Raw genomic sequence first — 19784 nt, 5'->3', positions numbered from 1 at the left:
AGGCCAGCTTTTCGCCTCCTAACTGTGGGACTTGGGCAGCTTGTGGCCTGGGCTTTGCAGGGTTGTCCGGAACGTTCTAGGGACTAGATGGCAATTCTGGGTGGCTGACCCCTTCTCAGAGGAGCCGCCTGAGGCCCGGGACTTGGAGGTGGGTGGAACTGGGTAGGGGGTGGGGTGGAGCGTCCCTGGCTTCGCCCCCTGGTGCCACACCCCCAGGGTTGCAGGCCGGGGCCACCCAGCTGGGCAGAGGGGTCTGCCAGCCCTGTGCATGTTCCCCACAGCCTGCGACTGCAGCGGCCGCCTCTGTGACGAGCTCACAGGCCAGTGCACCTGCCCTCCCCGCACCGTCCCACCCGACTGCATCATCTGCCAGCCCCAGACCTTCGGCTGCCACCCCCTGGTCGGCTGTGAGGAGTGTAACTGCTCGGGGCCTGGCGTCCAGGAGCTCACGGACCCCACCTGTGACACGGACAGCGGCCAGTGCAAGTGAGAGCCTGGGCGGGTGTCCCCATGGCTGTGGGGCAGTCCCAGGTCCTGAGCCACATGGCCCCCACCAGGCTCCTCGGGTCCAGCAGTGCCCACTCCTTCAGATCTTGGGGGTCTCTCATTCAACACGGGGGCTGGGGAGGAGGGGAGGCCCAGCCAGCTCCTGAACACCCACTGGCAGGTGCAGACCCAACGTGGCCGGGCGCCGCTGTGACACTTGTGCCCCCGGCTTCCACGGCTACCCCGCCTGCCACCCTTGTGACTGCCACACAGCAGGCTCTGCCCCTGGCGTGTGCGACCCCCTCACAGGCCAGTGCTACTGCAAGGTGAGGGGCCCACAGGGGGCCAGGGACCTGCCACCCCCACCCTCCCTCTCCTCCTGGCTCGTCACCTGGAATTCATCTCCTCGGGGCGGTTGGGGCTTCCTAGGAGCTTTTGGGAGAGTCAGTCCGTCAGCGAGCTGGGGGTCACAGGGAGCCAAGGGGGGTCAGGGGCCCCAGCACCTGGCCGAATGACCTGCCCTGCCCTCCTGCCCCTAGGAGAACGTGCAGGGCCCGAGGTGTGACCAGTGCCGCCTTGGGACCTTCTCCCTCGATGCCGCCAACCCCAAAGGTTGCACCCGCTGCTTCTGCTTTGGGGCCACGGAGCGCTGCAGGAGCTCGGCCCACGGCCGCTGGGAGGTGTGCAGGCAGGGGGCCTGGGACTGAGGGCAGCGCCTTGGGGAGAGGACATCATGCTCCCCAGCCAGCGTGTCTGGGATGTGGGAGAGGGCCTCGTGATGTGGAAGGGTACTCATCCACCTGCCCTACGTGGGTGCCCCACAGTACGTGGACATGGAGGGCTGGGCGCTGCTGAGCACTGACCGGCAGGTAGTGCCCCACGAGCTGCGGGCAGAGGCGGAACTGCTCCACGCTGACCTGCGGCACGTGCCCGAGGCCTTCCCCGAGCTGTACTGGCAGGCCCCACCCTCCTACCTCGGGGACCGGGTGAGCATGCCCATTGGGCCCCCACTGCGAGGTGTCTGGGACCTCCCGGAGGCCTGGGAGGGTGGCAGTGAGGTTGCCTCTGTCCAGGGAGGGATGGGGGCTCCCTGAGGGTGTCCAGGGCCCCCTAGAGGCCTGTGGTGGTGGAGGCAGCCAGAGAAAGTGCCCAGGCCCAGCCCCGTGCCCCAGGGGTGCCTAAGACCACTGTCGTCAGCTCTGGGCCTGTGGACAGGGTCTGGCCAGGCCTCATCCTTTGTGTGACCTGCAGGTGTCATCCTACGGCGGGATCCTCCGCTATGAAGTGCACTCGGAGACCCAGCGGGGGGACGTGTTCATCCCCACGGAGAGCAGGCCGGATGTGCTGCTGCAGGTGGTGGACGGGGGGGTCACTGCAGGGGGCAGGCGGGCACAGTCGAGCCTGCACAGTGGGCAGCCTGGTTGCTGGCGCTCACCTGGCCATGTGCCTCCCCAGGGCAACCAGATGAGCATCACATTCCTGGAGCCGGTGTACCCGGCGCCCGGCCACGTTCACCGTGGGCAGCTGCAGCTGGTGGAGGTGAGTAGGGCTGGCCTGGGTGCCCAGGTCCCTCCTGGACCCTGCATGGTGCAGGGAAGGCCAGAAGGGGCGCCGGGCTGCTGTGCCTGCTCTCCCTGGTGGAGAGTGGGGCCTGGGAGCGGGATGGGGCAGGGCACTCCTCTCCCACGCTTGAATCGTGGCACCTTCTTCCTGGCTACTGGGGGAAATGCTCCCAGGCACAATGCTCCCGGGCCACGTGCTGGCTTGGGAACCCTGATCCCCAGTGGGTGAGCAGCCCCTTGGATGCTCAGAGGACTGTGGTTCCCTCTGAGCTGCCTGTTCATGTCTTTTGCCGGTTTCTCTTTTGGCTGTGGTCTTTTCTCATCTTTTTAGGGTAGTTCTGTGTTATTCTTTTCTTTTTTGTTTTTTTGGTGAGGAAGATTGGCCCTGAGCTAACATCTGTTACCAGTCTCCCTCTTTTTGCTTATAGAAGACTGGCCCTGAGCTAACGTCCGTGCCCATCTTCCTCTATTTTATGTGTGGGATACCACCTCAGCATGGCTTGTTGAGTGGTGTGTATGTCCACTCCTGGGATCCAAACTGGTGAACCCCAGGGCGCCAAAGTGGAGTGTGCAAACCCAACGACCATGCCACCGGGCCAGCCTCAGTTCTGTGTTATTCTTGACACTCACCCTGTGTCCAACATCAGAGTGGCAATGTCTTCCCCTGCGTTTGTGGCTCATGTCTATCTTTCTCTAAGACGTCTTCTGATGAATGGAAGCTCTTAAATTTGACACACTCAGATTTATCAATCCTTCCTTCACAGTTAGTGTGTTTGTGTCTTGTTTAAAAAAGTATCTGCCTCTCCGAGATCAGGAATACTCACGTATACTTTTTTTCTCAAAGCTTCAACTGTCTTCCTTGTGTGTTTGAACTCTTGCCATATCTGGGTTTGTACATGGCGTGAGGGAGGGTCCAGGTCCTGGTGTCCCCATGGTGACGGGTTTTCTAGCTCTGCGTGCCACCCTTCCTGCCCCGTGATCTGAGTGCCCCGCCGCTGCAGGAGGGGAGGCCTCCTCCGGGCTCCTGCTTTGCCCTGTTGCGTGCGGCCCGCTGAGGTCTTGCCGTGCCCCGCAGGGGAACTTCCGGCATGCGGAGACCCACAGCGCCGTGTCGCGCGAGGAGCTCATGATGGTGCTGGCCGGCCTGGAGCAGCTGCAGATCCGTGCCCTCTTCTCACAGATCTCCTCGGCCGTCTCCCTGCGCAGGGTGGCGCTCGAGGTGGCCAGCGAGCTGGGCGGGGGGCCTCCAGCCAGCAACGTGGAGCTGTGCATGTGCCCTGCCAGCTACCGTGGGGACTCCTGCCAGGTGAGGCATGGGCACAGGGACCGGCCATGGGGCTGCTGCCCACCAGCCAGCCTGCCCCCACCCGCGCACGCCTGGCCCGGCCGTGCTCAGAGCCCAGCGTCTGCTCTTGTCCTCTCTCCGCATCTCCCTCGCCTCCATCTCGGATCCTAACCGCTGGCATCGCCTTCCCAGCAGCCCTGCCTTCCTGCCGCAGGCCGCGCCAGCCCCCTTGCTCATCTGGCCACTAATCCGCTGTCACACCGTCTCGGTGCCCAGCCGTCTGTGCATGCAGCTGCTCTTTATCCACTCACTCTCCAGTCTGCCCCGTCTCCTGGTCCACCCAGGCCTCGTCCACCACACCACCCTCCGCTGAGCATTCGCCCGTTGGGCATCCGTCCACCTGCTAACCTGTCCGAGGCAGCTTGTGGTTGCACACCCACCCACTTGGAAGGGGTGTTCGGAGGAAAAAGAAGGCCCCGGCCCACTTAGGAGGGGGGTGTCCCCTGAGCCAGGGCGTCCGTGTGGTTTTACAGGCTGTGACTTCGTGCCTCCAAGCGGTCAGGGCCAGGGCCAGGATCCCTGAGGGTCTGATCTGTGAGCATGGTTCTTGTTCTGCCCCCACGTCGGGCTGGCCCTGCCTCCTTCCTGAGCGCTGATGTCCCACGCTGTCCCACAGGAATGTGCCCCCGGCTATTATCGGGACGTCAAAGGTCTCTTCTTGGGTCGCTGTGTCCCTTGTCAATGCCATGGCCACTCAGACCGTTGCCTTCCTGGCTCGGGCGTCTGCGTGGTGAGTGGGGCCCTGGTCGGGGGAGGGCAGCCGCCAAAGGCACAAACTAGGGAAGACCGGGGCCTTTGGGTCAGTAGTTCTGTTACGCTGAGGTCTGGGGGAAGGGAGGTGCCCTGGGCGGGGCCCCAGCCAGCCTTGCGCATAGAGTCCCTGGCAGGGTTGGGGGCAGCTGAGTGTACCCTGCTGGTGGGGAGTGGGGCCTCCACCATCCTTGCTGATTTGTCCCCTTGCCCCAGGGCTGCCAGCACAACACTGAAGGTGACCACTGTGAGCAGTGCCAGGCTGGCTTTGTGCGCAGTGGGTCAGAGGACCCTGCAGCCCCCTGTGTCAGCTGCCCCTGCCCCCTGTCAGTGCCTTCCAACAAGTAAGCTGGGCCAGCTCCTCCAGGGTCCCAACTGGTGGCCACACGCCCTGACAGCCCTGTTTTAGAACGCCCCCATCCCCTACCTGGTTGGGTCAGCAGTGCCTTCTGTGGAGGCCAGGGTACCTGGGGTGGGCCCACGAGGTGGGGACCCCTGATACCTGGCCCAGGCTGAGTACACAGGCTGCTCAGCCAGATCACGCAGGTGTGTAATGCCTGCCTCCAACTTTGCAGTTTTGCCGTGGGCTGCATCCTGCGAGGCGGTCGCACCCAGTGTCTCTGCAAACCCGGCTATGCGGGGGCTTCCTGCGAGCGGTGAGCAGGCGGGATGCTGAGAGCTTGGGCCTGCAGAGAATGTGTGTGTGGGCACAGATCACTGACCCTGCTCTCGCCCCAGGTGCGCACCCGGCTTCTTTGGGAACCCACTGGTGCTGGGCAGCTCATGCCAGCCCTGTGACTGCAGCGGCAACGGTGACCCCAACATGCTCTTCAGCGACTGTGACCCCTTGACGGGCACCTGCCGCGGCTGCCTCCGCCACACCACTGGGCCCCGCTGCGAGAGCTGCGCCCCTGGCTTCTACGGCAACGCCTTGCTGCCCGGCAACTGCACCCGTAGGCAGCGGGGCGGTTTGAGGGGCGGGTTGACCAGTGGGGGCTGCTGTTGTCCTCTGGGATGAGGCTGTGTTCCCTACCCGGCCCAGCAGGGACACCGTGGTCAGGCCAAGGGCCACTTTGGGAGTCTGGCTTCCCCTGAGGGAGGACTCTGGCAGGCCCCTCTGGCCGAGTGTGGGCTGCAGGGGAGGAGGGCAAGGTAGGACAGTGCACAGGCCGCTGTGTGGTCTGGACAGGGGTGAACCTGCGGAGGTGGTGCAAAGTGAGGGGCTGGGGCTTCTTTGGGGCAGGATGGAGATCCCTGCGGAGTGTGAGCTCAGTAAGGACTTCTTTGGGGAGGGGGAAGAGGCCGAAATGGGGGTCAGGACTATTGTCACAGTCCCTTTTCTATAGGGTGTGACTGTTCCCCATGTGGGACTGAGGCCTGCGACCCCCAAAGCGGGCAGTGCCTGTGCAAGGCAGGTGTGACAGGGCCAAGCTGTGACCGCTGTCAGGTAGGGCTGCTTGGGAGGGGCGGGGCCTCGCTGTGTGGGGGCGGGGCCTCCAGGCTGGAGGGGTTGGGGCCTCGCTGTGTGGTGGGGCCTTGATGTGTTGGGGCAGAGCCTCCAGGCTGGGCAGAGCTGTGATTGCAGCATGTACTGGCAGGAAGGACACTTCGGCTTCGCGGGCTGCAGGGGCTGCCGCCCGTGCGCCTGTGGACCAGCCGCCGAGGGCTCCGAGTGCCACCCCCAGAGTGGACAGTGTCACTGCCGACCAGGGACTGGGGGTCTCCAGTGCCGCGAGTGTGCCCCTGGCCACTGGGGGCTCCCCGAGCAAGGCTGCAGGCGTGAGTGTGGGCAGGTGGGGCACTGCGGGATGGCAGGCACCTGGGGCCCACCGCCAGCCACTCACCCCACCCCTCCCACCCCAGGCTGCCAGTGCCGAGGGGGCCACTGTGACCTGCACACTGGTCGCTGCACGTGCCCCCCAGGGCTCAGTGGCGAGCGCTGTGACACTTGTAGCCACCAGCACCAGGTGCCTGTGCCAGGCAGGCCTGGGGGCCATGGTGTCCACTGTGAAGGTAGGCCCCCACTCCACCCCACCTGTGCCCCAGCTGACCACCCCCGTCTCACCCCAGCTCTCCCAACTCCCTGTGAGGGAGTGCGAGTGCCAGCCTGCACTGCGCTGGTGACCCCCACGTTAACCCTGACTTCCAGGGGAGCCCTGTGATCCCAACTCTTTCAGTTTTCCAAGGGACCCTACATCTGCCTTTACATTGACCCCAAGACTCCGTGCTGACCTCACTCCCACTCTCTGACACCCACCACTCTGGACCCTACCCAACTGTGTATTCACCTCGACCTTGTGCTGACCTCCTGGCACCTGCCCAGTTCCCTGTTAACCTCCTGATCCCCACACTGACCTCTGACTCCCACCAACCTTGTCACCTTCAGCCCAGTGCAGAACCCCCATGTCAGCCCCATGACCCCTGGCAGACCTATCCCCACTGTGTGGATCCCACGACTCCCTCCCTGGTCCCATGCCCACCCGACGCCCACCCCACACCCTGCACTGACCCACCTGTGCTGTCTGCAGTGTGTGACCACTGTGTGGTCCTGCTCCTGGACGACCTGGAGCGGGCCGGCGCCCTCCTCCCTGCCATCCGGGAGCAGCTGCACGGGGTCAATGCCAGCTCTGCGGCCTGGGCCCGGCTGCACAGGCTGAACGCCTCCATCGCTGACCTGCAGGTACCTCTCGGCCCGGCCCCCCAGCCTCTCTCCCCAGTTACAGGCCCTCACCTTCCCCTCCCCACAGAGCCAGCTGCAGAGCCCCCTGGGCCCCCGCCATGAGACAACGCAGAGGCTGGAGGCGCTGGAGCGACAGAGCTCAAGCCTTGGGCAGGACACACAGAGGCTGGACGGCCAGGCAGGACCACTGGGGACCCCTGCCCTGGAGTCTCCTCCCCCAGAGCCCCCTGGGATGGTTCTCAAGCAAACCCCTCCCCCTGGGCCTCTCCCCCTTGGTAGACTCCACCTCCTGAGGCCCCTCTTCCTGGGCTCCAGACCATCCACTGTCACCCCTGACCCTCAGCTCAGGCCTGAGGCCCCTCCCCATGCCCCCGGCCTTCCTCTCATCATCAGAGGCTGTGGGCTGATGGGGCACTGCGTCCACAGGCCACAGGGGCCCAGGCTCGGGCCAGCCAACTGCTGGACAGCACTGAGGCCTCGCTGGGCCGGGTGCAGACCCTGCTGGCGGCCATCCGGGCTGTGGACAGCGCCCTGAGAGGTAGGGGCTGGCTCAGCCAGGCAGGGGGATAGGGGCCGAGCAAAATGGCGTTCGGGGCTTAGAGTAGGGGGGCTGCCTCCGGGGGGCTTGGCCTTGAAGAATTGGCAGGGTGTGGACGTTTAGAGAGGGAGGTATGGCCTCGGCTGAGTCAACAGCAGGGCAGAGTGGGGAGGTAAGAGAGGTGGCAGGTGTGGCCAGAGCAAGAGAGTAGGTGGCTCTGTGAGACAGGCCAGCGATCCCCTCGCGGGCACCTCACCTCCTGGGAAAACCAACTGGTGAACACCTTAATTACAAACTAAGATGTGTTAGCAAGAAGGGGGCACCTGGCCCAGCCCAGGGGTCTGGGAAGAAGTGAAATTTCAACTGAGCACTGGGCTAGGAGGAGGGGTTGGCCAGGCAAGGAGGCCAAGGGAGCAGGCAGCAGACGGCAGTGGGCCTGTGGGAAGTGGGGGGCTGTGGGCGAGAGGGCCGAGCCAGGCTGGAGGCCGAGCACAGCTGTGGCCTTGAGCCCGGGGCTCTGGGAGGCATCCAGGGCATGCTGGGTTATGTACTGGTGGTCTGGAGATGCTTGGGTGGGGGTCTTGGGCTTGGGAGCTAGTGGGCAGAGGTCTGCCCGGCCCTGACAACCCCCACCCCCACAGAGCTCGAGTCCCAGACGGCTCGACTGTCACCAGCCAACGACTCGGCCCCGTCGGGTGAGCAGCTGCGCCGGACAGTGGCCGAGGTGGAGCGGCTGCTCCGGGAGATGCGGGCCCGAGACCTGGGGGCCCCTCGGGCAGCAGCTGAGGCCGAGCTGGGCGAGGCCCAGAGATGTGAGTGGTGTCAGCCCCAGCAGGGCAGGGACAGGGAGGGGTGGTGACTCGGCTGGGAGCCCTGGGGCTGAGGTCAGCATGGAGTTGTGTCACATCAGCTTTGGGGGGTAGATGGGGGCCAGGCGAGCACCAGGGTCACTGCCCAAGCAACTGTCCCCATACTGGGTTTTGGCCAGTGCTGGCCCGCGTGCAGGAGCAGCTGACCAGCCTCTGGGAGGGGAACCAGGCGCTGGCTGCACGCACCCAAGACCAGCTGGCCCAGCATGAGGCCGGCCTCATGGACCTGCGAGAGGCCCTGAACCGGGCCGTGGGCACCACACGGGAGGCTGAGGAGCTCAACAGCCGCAACCAGGAACGCCTGGAGGAGGCCCTGGTAAGGAGTCCCACCCCTCCCGTCCCCTCCCCTTCCCTCCCCCTTTCCCACCTCTCCCTTCCCCTCCTTCTTTCCCACCTCTCCCCTTCTCTTTCATACTCCTCTCCGGCAACCCTGCACTCCATCTTTACCCTGTCAGACCTCTTTGTTTCTCTCACCCCCTCCTCAATCCCCATCACCTCCAGCAACGGAAACAGGAGCTGTCCCAGGACAGTGCCACCCTGAGGGCCACTCTGCAGGCTGCCCGTGACACCCTGGCCCGGCTCTCTGAGCTTCTGCATGGCATAGACCAGGCCAAGGAGGTAAGTACCCCCTCCCAGGACCGCACACCAGGCAGGTATGGACACTCCACTGCGTGCAGAGCATGGTGCCTGGGGTCCCGGATCAGGGGGAGTGAGGAGGGCATCGGGAGGAGGGTCCCACCTAAGCCCATCCCCCGCCAGGAGTGCGAGCACCTCGCTGCCGGACTGGACGGGGCCTGGACCCCGCTGCTTGAGAAGATGCGGGCCTTCTCTCCGGCGAGCAGCAAGGTGGCTCTGGTGGAAGCCGCCGAGGCCCACGCGTGGCAGCTGGACCAACTGGCGCTCAACCTGTCCAGGTGTGGGGCCCAAAGAGGAGTGCCCTAGGGACACAGCCCAGGTCCCTGCCGGGGCAGTCAGGGTCTGGAGGGGCACAGCTGGTCTGGGAGGGCTCCCAGAGAGAGGAGCCCAGGCTCAGACTGGAGGCAGGGAGCAGGGAAGGCACATGCCACAGACGGCAGGGAAAAGGCAGGAGGCTGGAGCCAGCAGGCAGGCTGGCCGAGCAGCTGTGATGGCAGGAGGCCCGCGTGCTGGCCTGAGGATGTCTGGCCCCCACATGCCCTTTGATTCTCCCCTGCCTCCCCCGACAGCATCATCCGCGGAGTCAACCAGGACGGCTTCATCCAGCGAGCCATTGAGGCCGCCAACGCCTACAGCAGCATCCTGCAAGCCGTGCAGGCTGCCGAGGGTGCCGCCGGCCAGGCGCTGCAGCAATCGAGCCACACGTGGGCGGTGAGGCCCTGACTTTCCCTGAGGCCCTGCCAGGAGCCCCTGACCCCCTACAGCTCCTTCCGGGTGGGTGTGAACTGCCTCCTGTCCTGGTGTCTGCAGATGGTGGTGCAGCAGGGCCTGGCGCCCCGTGCCCAGCAGCTGCGGGCCAATAGCAGTGCCCTGGAGGAGGCCGTCCTCAGGGAGCAGTGGAGGCTGGGCCGCGGTGAGTGCCGGGTCCGTCTGGTGTCCGGGCTCTGCGGGGTCCTCAGCCTCCAGCCATGTGTGTGGGGGTTTGTGAGTTGTCACGTTGTGAGTCAGGGTAGCGGCTGCCCCGTGTGGAAATCCTGCTTCCCACCACCTTGGCGTGTCCACCCCCTGGGAGCCCTGCAAAGAAAGGCCCACCACTCACCCTGGCCTTGTGACAGGGCCCTGGGACTGTGGAGGTCCCCCAGGGAAGAGAACATGGGACCAGCTGACAGTTTTCCTGCTGTCCTGGCTGGAGGGTGGTGAGCGTGAGAAAGCAGGGGGAGGGGGTGGGCGTGCACCTTCTGCCACTAGGACCTTGGAGCACTGGCAGGCCGTGGCAATGGCTTGGCTTTTCTGAGCCTCCATCGTTTCATCCATGAGATGGGAATAACTACATTTGCTGTGGGACTGGGAGGCTGCCTCAAGACTCGGGGTGTTCCCATGCTTCCCCGAGCCGAGGGCCCTCGTGTCTGGATGTCTCCGTCTGTCTGTGTGCAAGTCAGCCTTGGTCCTCCGTGGTCAGGAGGGCCAAAGTGGGCTGCACCTGTGTGATGAGGGCGGGGGCTCCTTGGGGCTGAGGCTGCCTCCCCCACAGCGCAGGCCACCCTCCACGGCACCGGGACCCAGCTCCGCGACGCCCAGGCCAAAAAGGAGCAGCTGGTAGCCCAGATCCAGGAGGTGCAGGCCATGCTGGCCATGGACACGGGTAGGTCAGGCCTTGTGCCTGCCCTGAGCCTCACTGCTATCTCACATTCCTCAGAGTGAATGGACACCTGCCCCATGCAGACATCACTACAGTCAGTGCTGTCCCGTTGTGCTCTGTGAGCAGGGACATCTTCACACCTGTACCATCCAGAATGGTGGCCAGGGTGGTTGAGGGGGCTCCCATAGTGGGCGGCCCTGGCCTTGGGGACCTGCTTCTGGTCAGGAGACAGACACCACACAAAGTAGCCCCAAGTGGCAAGTAAAAATTGCAAGGGACAGGAAGTGCTCTGGAGAGAAATAACCAGGGGCTGGCATGGGAGCGTGTTGGGGGATGTTTTACCCCAGAGGTTGGGGACATTGGGGTGTCCGGGGGAAGGTACAATTGGTGGGTGAGCGCAGAGGTGAAGGTGGGAGCAAAGAGGCCAGTGTGGCTGGAGCCAAGGGCTCAGGGGACGGCCTTGGGGAGCAGGGGGACCCCGGGGGAGGGGGAGGCATCTGAGCCAGCTTTGCAGGCATCTGTGTGGCTGCCCGACGACCCCTTGAGAGTAGAGCATCCCAGCCTGGACGTGGGGCCCAGGGATTTGGGCAGGGTCCCACAAGAGATGGTGGCCCAGGGTAGGGGTGGCTGTGGGGAGATGGGGCTGAGCTGACATGGGGAGGTGTCAGGGTGACCAGGCTCTGGCCCAATAGGCTACACACAGGAGGGGCCATCAGCAAGGGATGGAGGGTGGGTGTCCACTGCTCCGAGGTTCTCACAAGAACCGTGGGGGGTGGTGTCGCTGTTGCTGGTCCTGGCTATGGGGGACTTAGTGGGCTCCCCAGATGGGAGCTGAGGCCAGGATGGTCCTCACCTGCCCCTCACTGAGCCTGTGCACTCCCCGCCACAGATGAGACCAGCAAGAAGATTGCCAATGCCAAGGCTGTGGCCTTCGAAGCCCAGGACACGGCGGCCCGCGTGCAGTCCCGGCTTCGGGACATGCAGCAGACCCTGGAGCAGTGGCAGGGCCAGTTTGGAGGCCTGCAGAGCCAGGACCTGGGCCAGGCGGTGCTTGACGCAGGCCGCTCAGGTGGGCCCCTAGGGCACGGTGCCCCTGATGGCGGGGGGAGGCCAGGGGCAGGGGAGACAAGGCTCTCAGGGTCACCTCCTCTCTTCCATTCCCCTCCCTGCAGTGACCACCCTGGAGAAGACGTTGCCACAGCTGCTGGCCAAGCTGAGCCTCCTGGAAAACCGTGGGACGCACAATGCCAGCTTGGCCCTGTCTGCCAGCATCGGCCGTGTGCGGGAGCTCATTGCTCAGGCCCGAGGAGCTGCCAGCAAGGTGGGTACGAGTGCCAGGGGCAGGTAGGTGGCTGGGAGACCACGTGATAGACGCTGATGGACTGTGCACCCCACGCAGGTCAAAGTGTCCATGAAGTTCAACGGGCGCTCGGGGGTGCAGCTGCGTACCCCCCGGGACCTCTCAGACCTCGCTGCCTATACCTCCCTCAAGTTCTATCTGCAGAGCCCGGAGCCAGCGCGTGGCCAGGCCGCTGGGGACCACTTTGTGCTGTACATGGGCAGCCGCCAGGTACCAGGCAGGCTTGGTGGGTGGGTGGAGCGGGCAGCAGGTTGGAGGGGGTGGGCCATGCTGGTCCCTGTCCCACCGAGTGTCCCACTGCCACAGGCTGCAGGTGACTACATGGGTGTGGCTCTGCGTGACCAGAAGGTGCACTGGGTGTACCGCCTGGGGGGGGCAGGCCCTGCAGCCCTCAGCATCGACGAGGACATTGGGGAGCAGTTTGCAGCTGTCAGCATCGACAGGTGGGTGGCCCAGCCCCCGTGCGCTGTGCCCCCCTGGTGGGCCTGGTGTGGCCCCATGTCCATTTCTCACGCCCTTGCCTCTGCCCTCAGGACCCTCCAGTTTGGCCACATGTCTGTCACAGTGGAGAATCAGATGGTCCATGAGACCAAGGGTGACACAGTGGCCCCTGGGGCCGAGGGGCTGCTCAGCCTGCAGCCTGACGACTTTGTCTTCTACGTGGGGGGCTACCCCAGCAACTTCACGGTGAGCCTGCCCTGGCCTGCGCAGCAGCTGCCCCATGCTATTGTCCCAGCAAGTCCTGCTTGGTGTCTGGCTTCAGTCCGTCCCACTGCAGTCTGAGTTCTTCCCCTTGGGTCTGTCCTGGGTGGAAAGGTGCCCTGACTGTGCTGTGCCCACAGCCCCCCGGACCCCTGCGCCTCCCTGGCTACCGGGGCTGCATTGAGATGGACACACTCAACGAGGAGGTGGTCAGTCTCTACAACTTCGAGAAGACCTTCCGGCTCGACACAGCTGTGGATAAGCCCTGTGCCCGGTACGCGCAGCCTGGGGCCCGACCCTTGCCCCAACTCACCTTGCCCTCAGCTGACCCCGTGACCTCTGACCGGCAGCTCCAAGTCAACTGGGGACCCGTGGCTCACAGACGGCTCCTACCTGGACGGCTCTGGCTTTGCCCGCATCAGCGTGGAGAGTCAGATCAGCCACACCAAGCGCTTTGACCAGGAGCTGCGGCTCGTGTCCTCCAGCGGCATCATCTTCTTCCTGCAGCACCAGGCATGCCTGCCCGCAGCCGCCCCCCGCCCCCACCTGCCCACCAGTGCCACCCCCACCCGCCTCCCTGCCACCCCCACTTACCTGCCCGCTGCCTCCCATCTGCCTGCATCCCCCCCACCACCCACCTGCCCACCAGTGCCACTCCCACCCGCCTCCCTGCCACCCCCACTTACCTGCCCGCTGCCTCCCATCTGCCTGCATCCCCACCACCACCCACCTGCCCAACGCCCCCACCCCACCTGCCTGCCCGCTGCCCCACCATCTACCCATACCCCCACCCCTCCCACCCCGTCCCTGACCCTGTGCTGACCCTGCCCCCCCCAGGACCAGTTCCTGTGCCTGGCTGTGAGGGAAGGCAGCCTCCTGCTCCTCTATGACTTTGGCACAGGCCTGAAGGAGGCTGTCCCGCTGCAACCCCCACCGCCCCTGACCACAGCCAGCAAGGCAGTAAGGCCCAGGTCGAGGAGGGTCTTGGGGTCGGGGACAGCTGGCAGGGACATGGCTTACCCTGCAGCCCCCACGCCGGTGCCTTCCAGATCCAGGTGTTCCTGCTCGGGGGCAGCCGCAAGCGCGTGCTGGTGCGCGTGGAGAGGGCTACCGTGTTCAGCGTGGAGCAGGAGAACGTGCTGGAGCTGGCCGACGCCTACTACCTGGGGGGTGTGCCACCCGACCAGCTACCCCCAAGGTGAGCAGGTGGGGCTGGGCGTGGGCGAGGGGCTTGGAGGAGGCAGCCCCCTGACGTTTGTCCCTGCAGCCTGCAGCTGCTGTTCCCTTCCGGAGGCTCCATCCGTGGCTGTGTCAAGGGCATCAAAGCTCTGGGCAAGTACGTGGATCTCAAGAGGCTGAACACGACGGGCGTCAGCTCCGGCTGCACAACAGACCTGCTGGTAAGCCCCCACCCCCGGCCCGCAGTGCCCTCGCCGGGCTGGTGCTGTGGGTCCTCATGGGCACCCTCCCTGCAGGTGGAACGGGCTGTGACTCTCCATGGCCACGGCTTCCTGCCCCTGGCGCTCCCCGATGTCTCGCCCCTCACGGGTGATGTCTACTCCGGCTTTGGCTTCCGCAGCACCAGGGACAGCGGTCTGCTCTACCATCGAGCGTCCCCGGTGTGTCTGCCCCGCCCCGAGTCTGACTGTCCATCCCACTTGTCCCTCCCGAGTCTAGCCACCTGCCCGCCCCCTGACCTCCCACCTGTCCCCAGGATGGGCCGTGCGAGGTGTCCCTGCAGCAGGGCCACGTGACACTCCGGCTTATGAGGACCGAGGTGAAAACACGAGGGCGCTTTGCCGATGGTGCCCCCCATTACGTAGCTTTCTACAGCAACACCACAGGGTGAGTCCAACCTGCCTGGCCTCTCACTGCTGTCTCCAGGAATGGGGTTTGCAGCAGAGCGGGGGCCCTTGGGGGGTGCCTTGCAGCAGGTGCGTGAGGGCAGGCGGAGGAAACACTGCTCTGCTCTCCAGGGTCTGGCTCTATGTGGACGATCAGCTTCAGCAGATGAAGCCCCACCGTGGGCCACTGCCCCGGCCCCATCCCCAGCCTGAGGGGCCCCCTCGGCTCCTCCTGGGAGGCTTGCCAGAGTCTGACACCATCCAAAACTTCAGCGGCTGCATCAGCAACGTTTTTGTGCAGCGGTGAGCAGGGCAGGTGTTGTGGGGCTGGTGCTGACCCGCCACCATGCATCCAGCTGACTGCCCACTGTGGCCCTTTGCAGGCTCCTGGGGCCACAGCGTGTGTTTGACCTGCAGGAGAACGTGGGTGGCGTCAACGTGAGCTCAGGCTGCGCCCCAGCCCCTCACACCCAGACCTGGAGGCAGGCACCGCGAGGACTGCGGGCTGCAGCAGCTCGGAAGGTGGGGTGCCTGAGGGGTGGTGTGTGGGCGGAACTGGGGCAGGTAGAAGGCGGCCCCAAAGCATTCCTGCATCCCCATCCCACCCCTAGGCCTCCCGCCGCAGCCGGCAGCCCACCCAGGACCTTGCCTGTATGCCACCTGGGCCCTTCAGGACCATCCGAGATGCCTACCAGTTTGGGGGTCCTCTGCTCAGTTACCTGGAGTTTGCACACGTCCCGGCACCTCCCGGGGACTGGTAAGGCCGGGCCGGGTGGGGTGGGTGTGGAGGGGGCGCCCAGGCTGACATCCCTACTTTGTTTCCAGGTCCCACCTCAGGATGCTTGTCCGCCCTCACACTCCCCAAGGGCTCCTGCTCTTCGCTGCCCCCCTGACGGCCAGTAGCCCCTCCCTGGCTCTCTTCCTGAGCCACGGACACTTTGTTGCTCAGACGGAAGGCCCTGGGCCCCGGCTCCGTGTCCAGAGCCGCCAGCGTTCACGGGCTGGCCGGTGGCACAAGGTGAGGGGCTGAGGGGAGAGGACACAGACAGGGCCCCAGGAGCTTCCGCCCTCACCTGGCTCTTTGCACCCCTAGGTGTCCGTGCGATGGGAGAAGACTCGGATTCAGCTGGTGACAGACAGGGTCCGGGCCCAGGGCCAGGAGGGGCCCAGCCAGCAGCATCAGGGTGTAGAGGGCCCCCGGCCCCACACTCTGTTCGTGGGCGGCCTCCCTGATGGCGGCCGCAGCCGCAAACTTCCAGTGAGAACCACCTCGCCCTGGCCTTTCTGACCCCATCTCCAGCCCCCTGCCCAGCTGGAAGCTGTCCGCTCTCCTCGGCACCCAAGACCTGAGCCCACGTCCCCCCATCTGCATCTCCACAGGTGGCCATCATCAGCTCCAGGTTCAGCGGTTGTGTGAAGGGACTGAAGTTGGACGGGCAGCCTCTGGGGGCCCCCACACAGATGGTGGGAGTCACGCCCTGCTTCTCGGGCCCCCTGGAGAAGGGCCTGTTCTTCGCAGGAAGTGGGGGAGTCGTCACTCTAGGTCTGTCAGGCGCTGGTGTCCCTACTCCCACGTGTCCCAGGTCGGGGTGGGTGGAAGTGACACCCAGGAAGGAGGAGCCTGGGGCTGGGCCTTCCTCCCCTCACAGCCCTTCCCCGCAGACACCCTGGGGGCCACACTGCCCAATGTGGGCCTGGAGCTGGAGGTGCGGCCGCAGGCGGCTAGCGGCCTCGTCTTCCACCTGGGCCAGGTGCAGGCGCCCCCCTACCTGCAGCTGCAGGTGTTGGAGAAGCAGGTAAGCTGAGTAGGGGCTGCAGCCACAGGGCGGGATTCGGGTTGGAAGGGCCCTCCTGACCTGGCCCCCGCCTCCCCCCAGGTCCTGCTGCGGGCGGACGATGGTGCAGGCGAGTTCTCCACAGTGGTGACGCACCCAGCCGTGGTGTGTGACGGGCAGTGGCACCGACTGGCAGGTGAGCTGTGCCCTGTCTCCCACAGCCAGAGACACTCCCGAGTTCCTCCTCCTGCAGAGCAGAGTGCCTGGGAGGGTCTCAGGAGGGGGCAGCTGCAGACCCCTGGGCAGGGGAACTTGAGAGAGGCCAAGCAACATGAACAGCCCTGGCCCCGTGGCTGTTGAGAGGGGCCTCTCCAAGCCCGGCCACAAGGAGCCTGTGCCCCACAGTGACCAAAGATGGGAACATGCTCCGGCTGGAGGTGGACAGGCAGAGCAACCACACCCTGGGCCCCATGCTGGCAACCTCGGCTGACGCCCTGGCACCTCTGCACCTTGGGGGTCTGCCTGGTGAGCATGGCCGCCGCCTTGGGGTGCAGGAGGAAACTGCTGCTCGGGGACCAGGCACTGGGGTCACCCTGCTCTCATCATACCCTCCAGAGTTGGGACAGCTGGGGGAGGGTGCCAGTGGGACATCGGTCTCTGCTCCAACCTGTCTTCCCTCCCTCTTCCCCTGGCCCCCAGAGCCTATGGACGCACACGCTGGGCTGCCCGCCTACCGTGGCTGCATGAGGAATCTGGTGGTGAACCGGGCCCCCGTCACTTTGCCTCACTCTGCTGGTGTCCAGGGGGTAGTGGGGGCGAGCGGCTGCCCAGCCACATAGCACAGCTGCCTCTCTAGGACCCTGGCCACAGCTCCAGCAGCCACGCAGGAGGGTCTCCAAGGGCCCCCAGGCCTGGAGCCCATGGGCAGGCAGGGTCCTGCCTCTCAGACCCCCAGGCCCCTCCACGCAGCTTACTGACAACACTGCCCTCAGCCCGTTTCACAGAGGAAGTTCGTGTATATTTATCTAGGTCCTAAAGTCTACGGGTTTTAAATCTTTTTTCTGGACATGGTTTAAGTTATGCCTGACTTTTCAAATGAAAGGGTAAAATGGGGTTTTTATACTTTTTATCTTTCAGCTTAATTATGAGATTTCCCTTCCACCCATTTTTAATAGCACGGGAGATCTGTAAATCGCTGGTCCCTACTGCTTAAAACAAAAATTAAAAAAGTAACTTCTGTTCAATTGAGTGTCGACTTTAAATTTGAAAAGATTAAAGCGGTTGAGACGGGTCTACAACTGGCTATGGCGGCCCGGGCAGAGCGCAGCTCTCAGGCGGAACAGCCCCTGGTGTGTCACCTCCCTAGAATGTCCCGCAGAGGGGCAGCTCCCATCCAGCCAGAACAAGGGGTGGGGCCATGACACTTGGTCCTGGGCCCACAAGAAAAACCAGAGCTGGCGTATAGAAGAAAAGCCTTTTATTTCTCAGCAAGTTGGAACAGAGGTGTGAGGGTGCGTGACAGATCACAAACGCCACTACTGAAATCGCACAGCCAAGAGCCCCGACCCCTTAAAAGACAGCAAATAATTTAGTCTAAGCTCATGTCTTCCTCTTCGTCCTTCTTGTCCTCCCCGTCGCCCTCCTTCTGCTCGGATCTGGCACTGTTCTGCATAGCTTTGGCAAATGCTTCCACATCTAAAATGCATTTAAAAGCATGAGGCCACCTTCCTAGACGCTGGCCCAGGACTGCTGACCAGAGGGGATGGGAAATGAAAACCAGCCCGAGCTCTGCTAACGGGGAGCTTTTCCTCTTAACTACAAGGAGGACAATGAACTCTGGCCAAGAGGCAGAGCAGCAGGTACTTACCACCCTTGTTGGCTGCCTCCACAGCCTCCGCAGGGAGGCCAAACTGGCACATGAGGGGACCCAGCTGCCCTGAGGCCAAGGCTGCACTGAACATGCCCAGAGCCTGAAAGGAAGGGCCAGAGGTCTGAGCACAGGCACAGCGGAGGCACAGGGGGCACTGGGGGGAGCGCCAGGGCCAGCGGCAGGTGCAGGGATGCATGGGGACAGCCGAGGAGGGCAGGCAGAGCACCCTCTGCTGGGCACACGGCAGGGGCACCCAGGCCAGCATCTACCTGCTGGAACTGGGGCGAGGTCAGCGTGTTCTGGATCTCCTCTGCGGTCTGTGGCAGCGACTCCCCAGAGGGCAGGTAGGGCAGCAGGCGCTCCTGGACGTCCGCGTTGGCGAGGATAGGTGCCATGATCTCAGGTGTCAGCACACTGGCCAGGTCAACTAGGGTAGACAAGCACGTGGCCATCAGCGGCTTGGGGCCGGCCCAGACGCCCACGTGGGAAGAGTGACAAGTGACGCTCCGAGCGTGAGACTGCTGGGCATGGCGAGGTGAGGGGGCAGAGGTGACGCACGCGCAAAGCAGCAGCTCGGCGAAGGGATGTGCTCAGCCCCGTGCCTCGGAAAGGCAGTGAGTGAGTGGGCAGGGGGCAGCAGGCACCTTCACCCCCCAGCCTGGAGCCGAGGAGCACCGTTACCTTGCTGGCCACCTCCTGGCCCGGCCGGCACGTTCATAGTGGCTAGAATGCTCTGGAGGTCGCTCAGCTGGATGGGCTGGGTTGGGCTGGCTGCGGTGCTGGTTCCATTACCTGAACTGGGCGCGGGACTTGGGCTGGTCACCGAGGCAGCTGCTGGAGCAGAAGGGGCTGGGGTGGCGCGAGCGGAAGAGGCGGTGGAGGATGGGGTGACCGCTGCTGACTGGCTCCGGGAGCTGGGAAGAGTGAGGGCAGCACTGGAGTGGCCACACGCCCACGACACACTGGTTGGTTCTGCCCAGGTCCTTGCACTGCCAAGAACCCGGGAAGAGTCTGGACCATGACAAGGACCCTCCCTGGGTGCCTACTGTGTCCTGCACCTCCTCCATCCAGGCTCCTTGAAGGAGCAGACATGGTGCTGGGGCCTGAGTGTGCTCTGGGGGCAGGGGTGAGGCTCACCTGGATGAAGAGCTGCTCGCCGGAGGCCCTCCGCTCCCCAGCAAGCTGGCCAGGCCTGGCCCAGTCAGGGCCCCCAGCCCACCTACGAGGAGCAAGGAGACAGGAGCTCAGGCACCATGCCCACCTGGAGAGCCCACCTCCCCCTCCTAAAGAGCAGAAACGTCCTGCACTAGAGCCAAGGGACAAGCTAGGGAAGATGATGACCGCAGCAGGCCTGGGGGCTGAGGGGGAGCAAACACTCAGGCTGGAGGATTCTGGAAGCTTATCCCATCAAGTCAGATCACTTCTGTTCCATTCCATTCCACTATCAGCACACTTAGGTTCCAGCTAACACGCAATCCAAATGCAGTTCAAGGTAGCCAGTGTTTCCTCTGTCTAAGAAACACACCTACCAGAGCCCGGCAGGAGATGGCAGCGGGCACACTGACCAAAGGGGGACCAGGGAACCCTAGGCAGGAGCCCCGAGTGCACGTTCTCAGGCCCCACTCCTCAGCCAGCGGTGCTCCCCTAAGGTATGGAGCTGGGTCCTCCCTGGGGCCCTGGAAGGCCTTGCCCACCTTGCTCCCAGCTCAAACTATAAGGGAAACAGGC

The 19784-nt window shown here is 64.4% G+C and overlaps 2 protein-coding genes across 15 annotated transcripts in view; one reads left to right on the top strand and one right to left on the bottom strand.

Moving 5' to 3' along the window:
* The window catches only part of LAMA5 (laminin subunit alpha 5), a 51804-nt gene extending 34374 nt beyond the window's left edge, over nt 1–17430 (top strand). The window contains exons 35-80 of one of the 2 annotated variants that reach the window (XR_011530681.1): nt 282–486; nt 668–812; nt 1026–1166; nt 1311–1472; nt 1738–1839; nt 1942–2025; nt 3124–3354; nt 4010–4123; nt 4360–4487; nt 4719–4799; nt 4882–5096; nt 5490–5590; nt 5742–5922; nt 6007–6156; nt 6672–6823; nt 6891–7001; nt 7250–7361; nt 8003–8173; nt 8350–8546; nt 8732–8848; nt 8990–9144; nt 9436–9577; nt 9677–9779; nt 10398–10508; nt 11395–11574; nt 11678–11826; nt 11905–12075; nt 12172–12308; nt 12399–12552; nt 12708–12841; nt 12918–13080; nt 13405–13538; nt 13617–13765; nt 13835–13967; nt 14043–14186; nt 14282–14412; nt 14544–14714; nt 14795–14933; nt 15023–15168; nt 15237–15429; nt 15505–15669; nt 15792–15954; nt 16074–16207; nt 16289–16382; nt 16592–16711; nt 16886–17430. Coding sequence is in view for 1 of the 2 variants with exons in the window: in XM_070587727.1 (XP_070443828.1) it covers nt 282–486; nt 668–812; nt 1026–1166; nt 1311–1472; nt 1738–1839; nt 1942–2025; nt 3124–3354; nt 4010–4123; nt 4360–4487; nt 4719–4799; nt 4882–5096; nt 5490–5590; nt 5742–5922; nt 6007–6156; nt 6672–6823; nt 6891–7001; nt 7250–7361; nt 8003–8173; nt 8350–8546; nt 8732–8848; nt 8990–9144; nt 9436–9577; nt 9677–9779; nt 10398–10508; nt 11395–11574; nt 11678–11826; nt 11905–12075; nt 12172–12308; nt 12399–12552; nt 12708–12841; nt 12918–13080; nt 13405–13527; nt 13617–13765; nt 13835–13967; nt 14043–14186; nt 14282–14412; nt 14544–14714; nt 14795–14933; nt 15023–15168; nt 15237–15429; nt 15505–15669; nt 15792–15954; nt 16074–16207; nt 16289–16382; nt 16592–16711; nt 16886–17025 (6644 nt within the window). In the remaining variant the exon portion in view is untranslated. The remainder of the gene's footprint in view (nt 1–281; nt 487–667; nt 813–1025; nt 1167–1310; nt 1473–1737; nt 1840–1941; nt 2026–3123; nt 3355–4009; nt 4124–4359; nt 4488–4718; nt 4800–4881; nt 5097–5489; nt 5591–5741; nt 5923–6006; nt 6157–6671; nt 6824–6890; nt 7002–7249; nt 7362–8002; nt 8174–8349; nt 8547–8731; nt 8849–8989; nt 9145–9435; nt 9578–9676; nt 9780–10397; nt 10509–11394; nt 11575–11677; nt 11827–11904; nt 12076–12171; nt 12309–12398; nt 12553–12707; nt 12842–12917; nt 13081–13404; nt 13539–13616; nt 13766–13834; nt 13968–14042; nt 14187–14281; nt 14413–14543; nt 14715–14794; nt 14934–15022; nt 15169–15236; nt 15430–15504; nt 15670–15791; nt 15955–16073; nt 16208–16288; nt 16383–16591; nt 16712–16885) is intronic. The other variant, XM_070587727.1, reaches the window with a different exon arrangement.
* Nucleotides 17431–17648: 218 nt separating this feature from the next.
* Nucleotides 17649–19784, bottom strand: part of LOC103550974 (proteasomal ubiquitin receptor ADRM1) — a 68675-nt gene continuing 66539 nt past the window's right edge. For 12 of the 13 annotated variants that reach the window (XM_070587732.1, XM_070587729.1, XM_070587736.1 and 9 more), the window contains 5 exons: nt 19194–19275; nt 18738–18970; nt 18326–18483; nt 18054–18156; nt 17649–17881 (listed from right to left, as the gene is read on the bottom strand). In XM_070587732.1, the coding sequence (XP_070443833.1) occupies nt 17775–17881; nt 18054–18156; nt 18326–18483; nt 18738–18970; nt 19194–19275 (683 nt within the window). In that variant the 3' untranslated portion in view covers nt 17649–17774. The remainder of the gene's footprint in view (nt 17882–18053; nt 18157–18325; nt 18484–18737; nt 18971–19193; nt 19276–19784) is intronic. The other variant, XM_070587737.1, reaches the window with a different exon arrangement.

The sequence above is a fragment of the Equus przewalskii genome, chromosome 21, assembly GCF_037783145.1.
Source record: "Equus przewalskii isolate Varuska chromosome 21, EquPr2, whole genome shotgun sequence".
NCBI classification, from domain to species: domain Eukaryota; kingdom Metazoa; phylum Chordata; class Mammalia; order Perissodactyla; family Equidae; genus Equus; species Equus przewalskii.
This window is presented reverse-complemented; position numbering and strand designations above follow the sequence as displayed.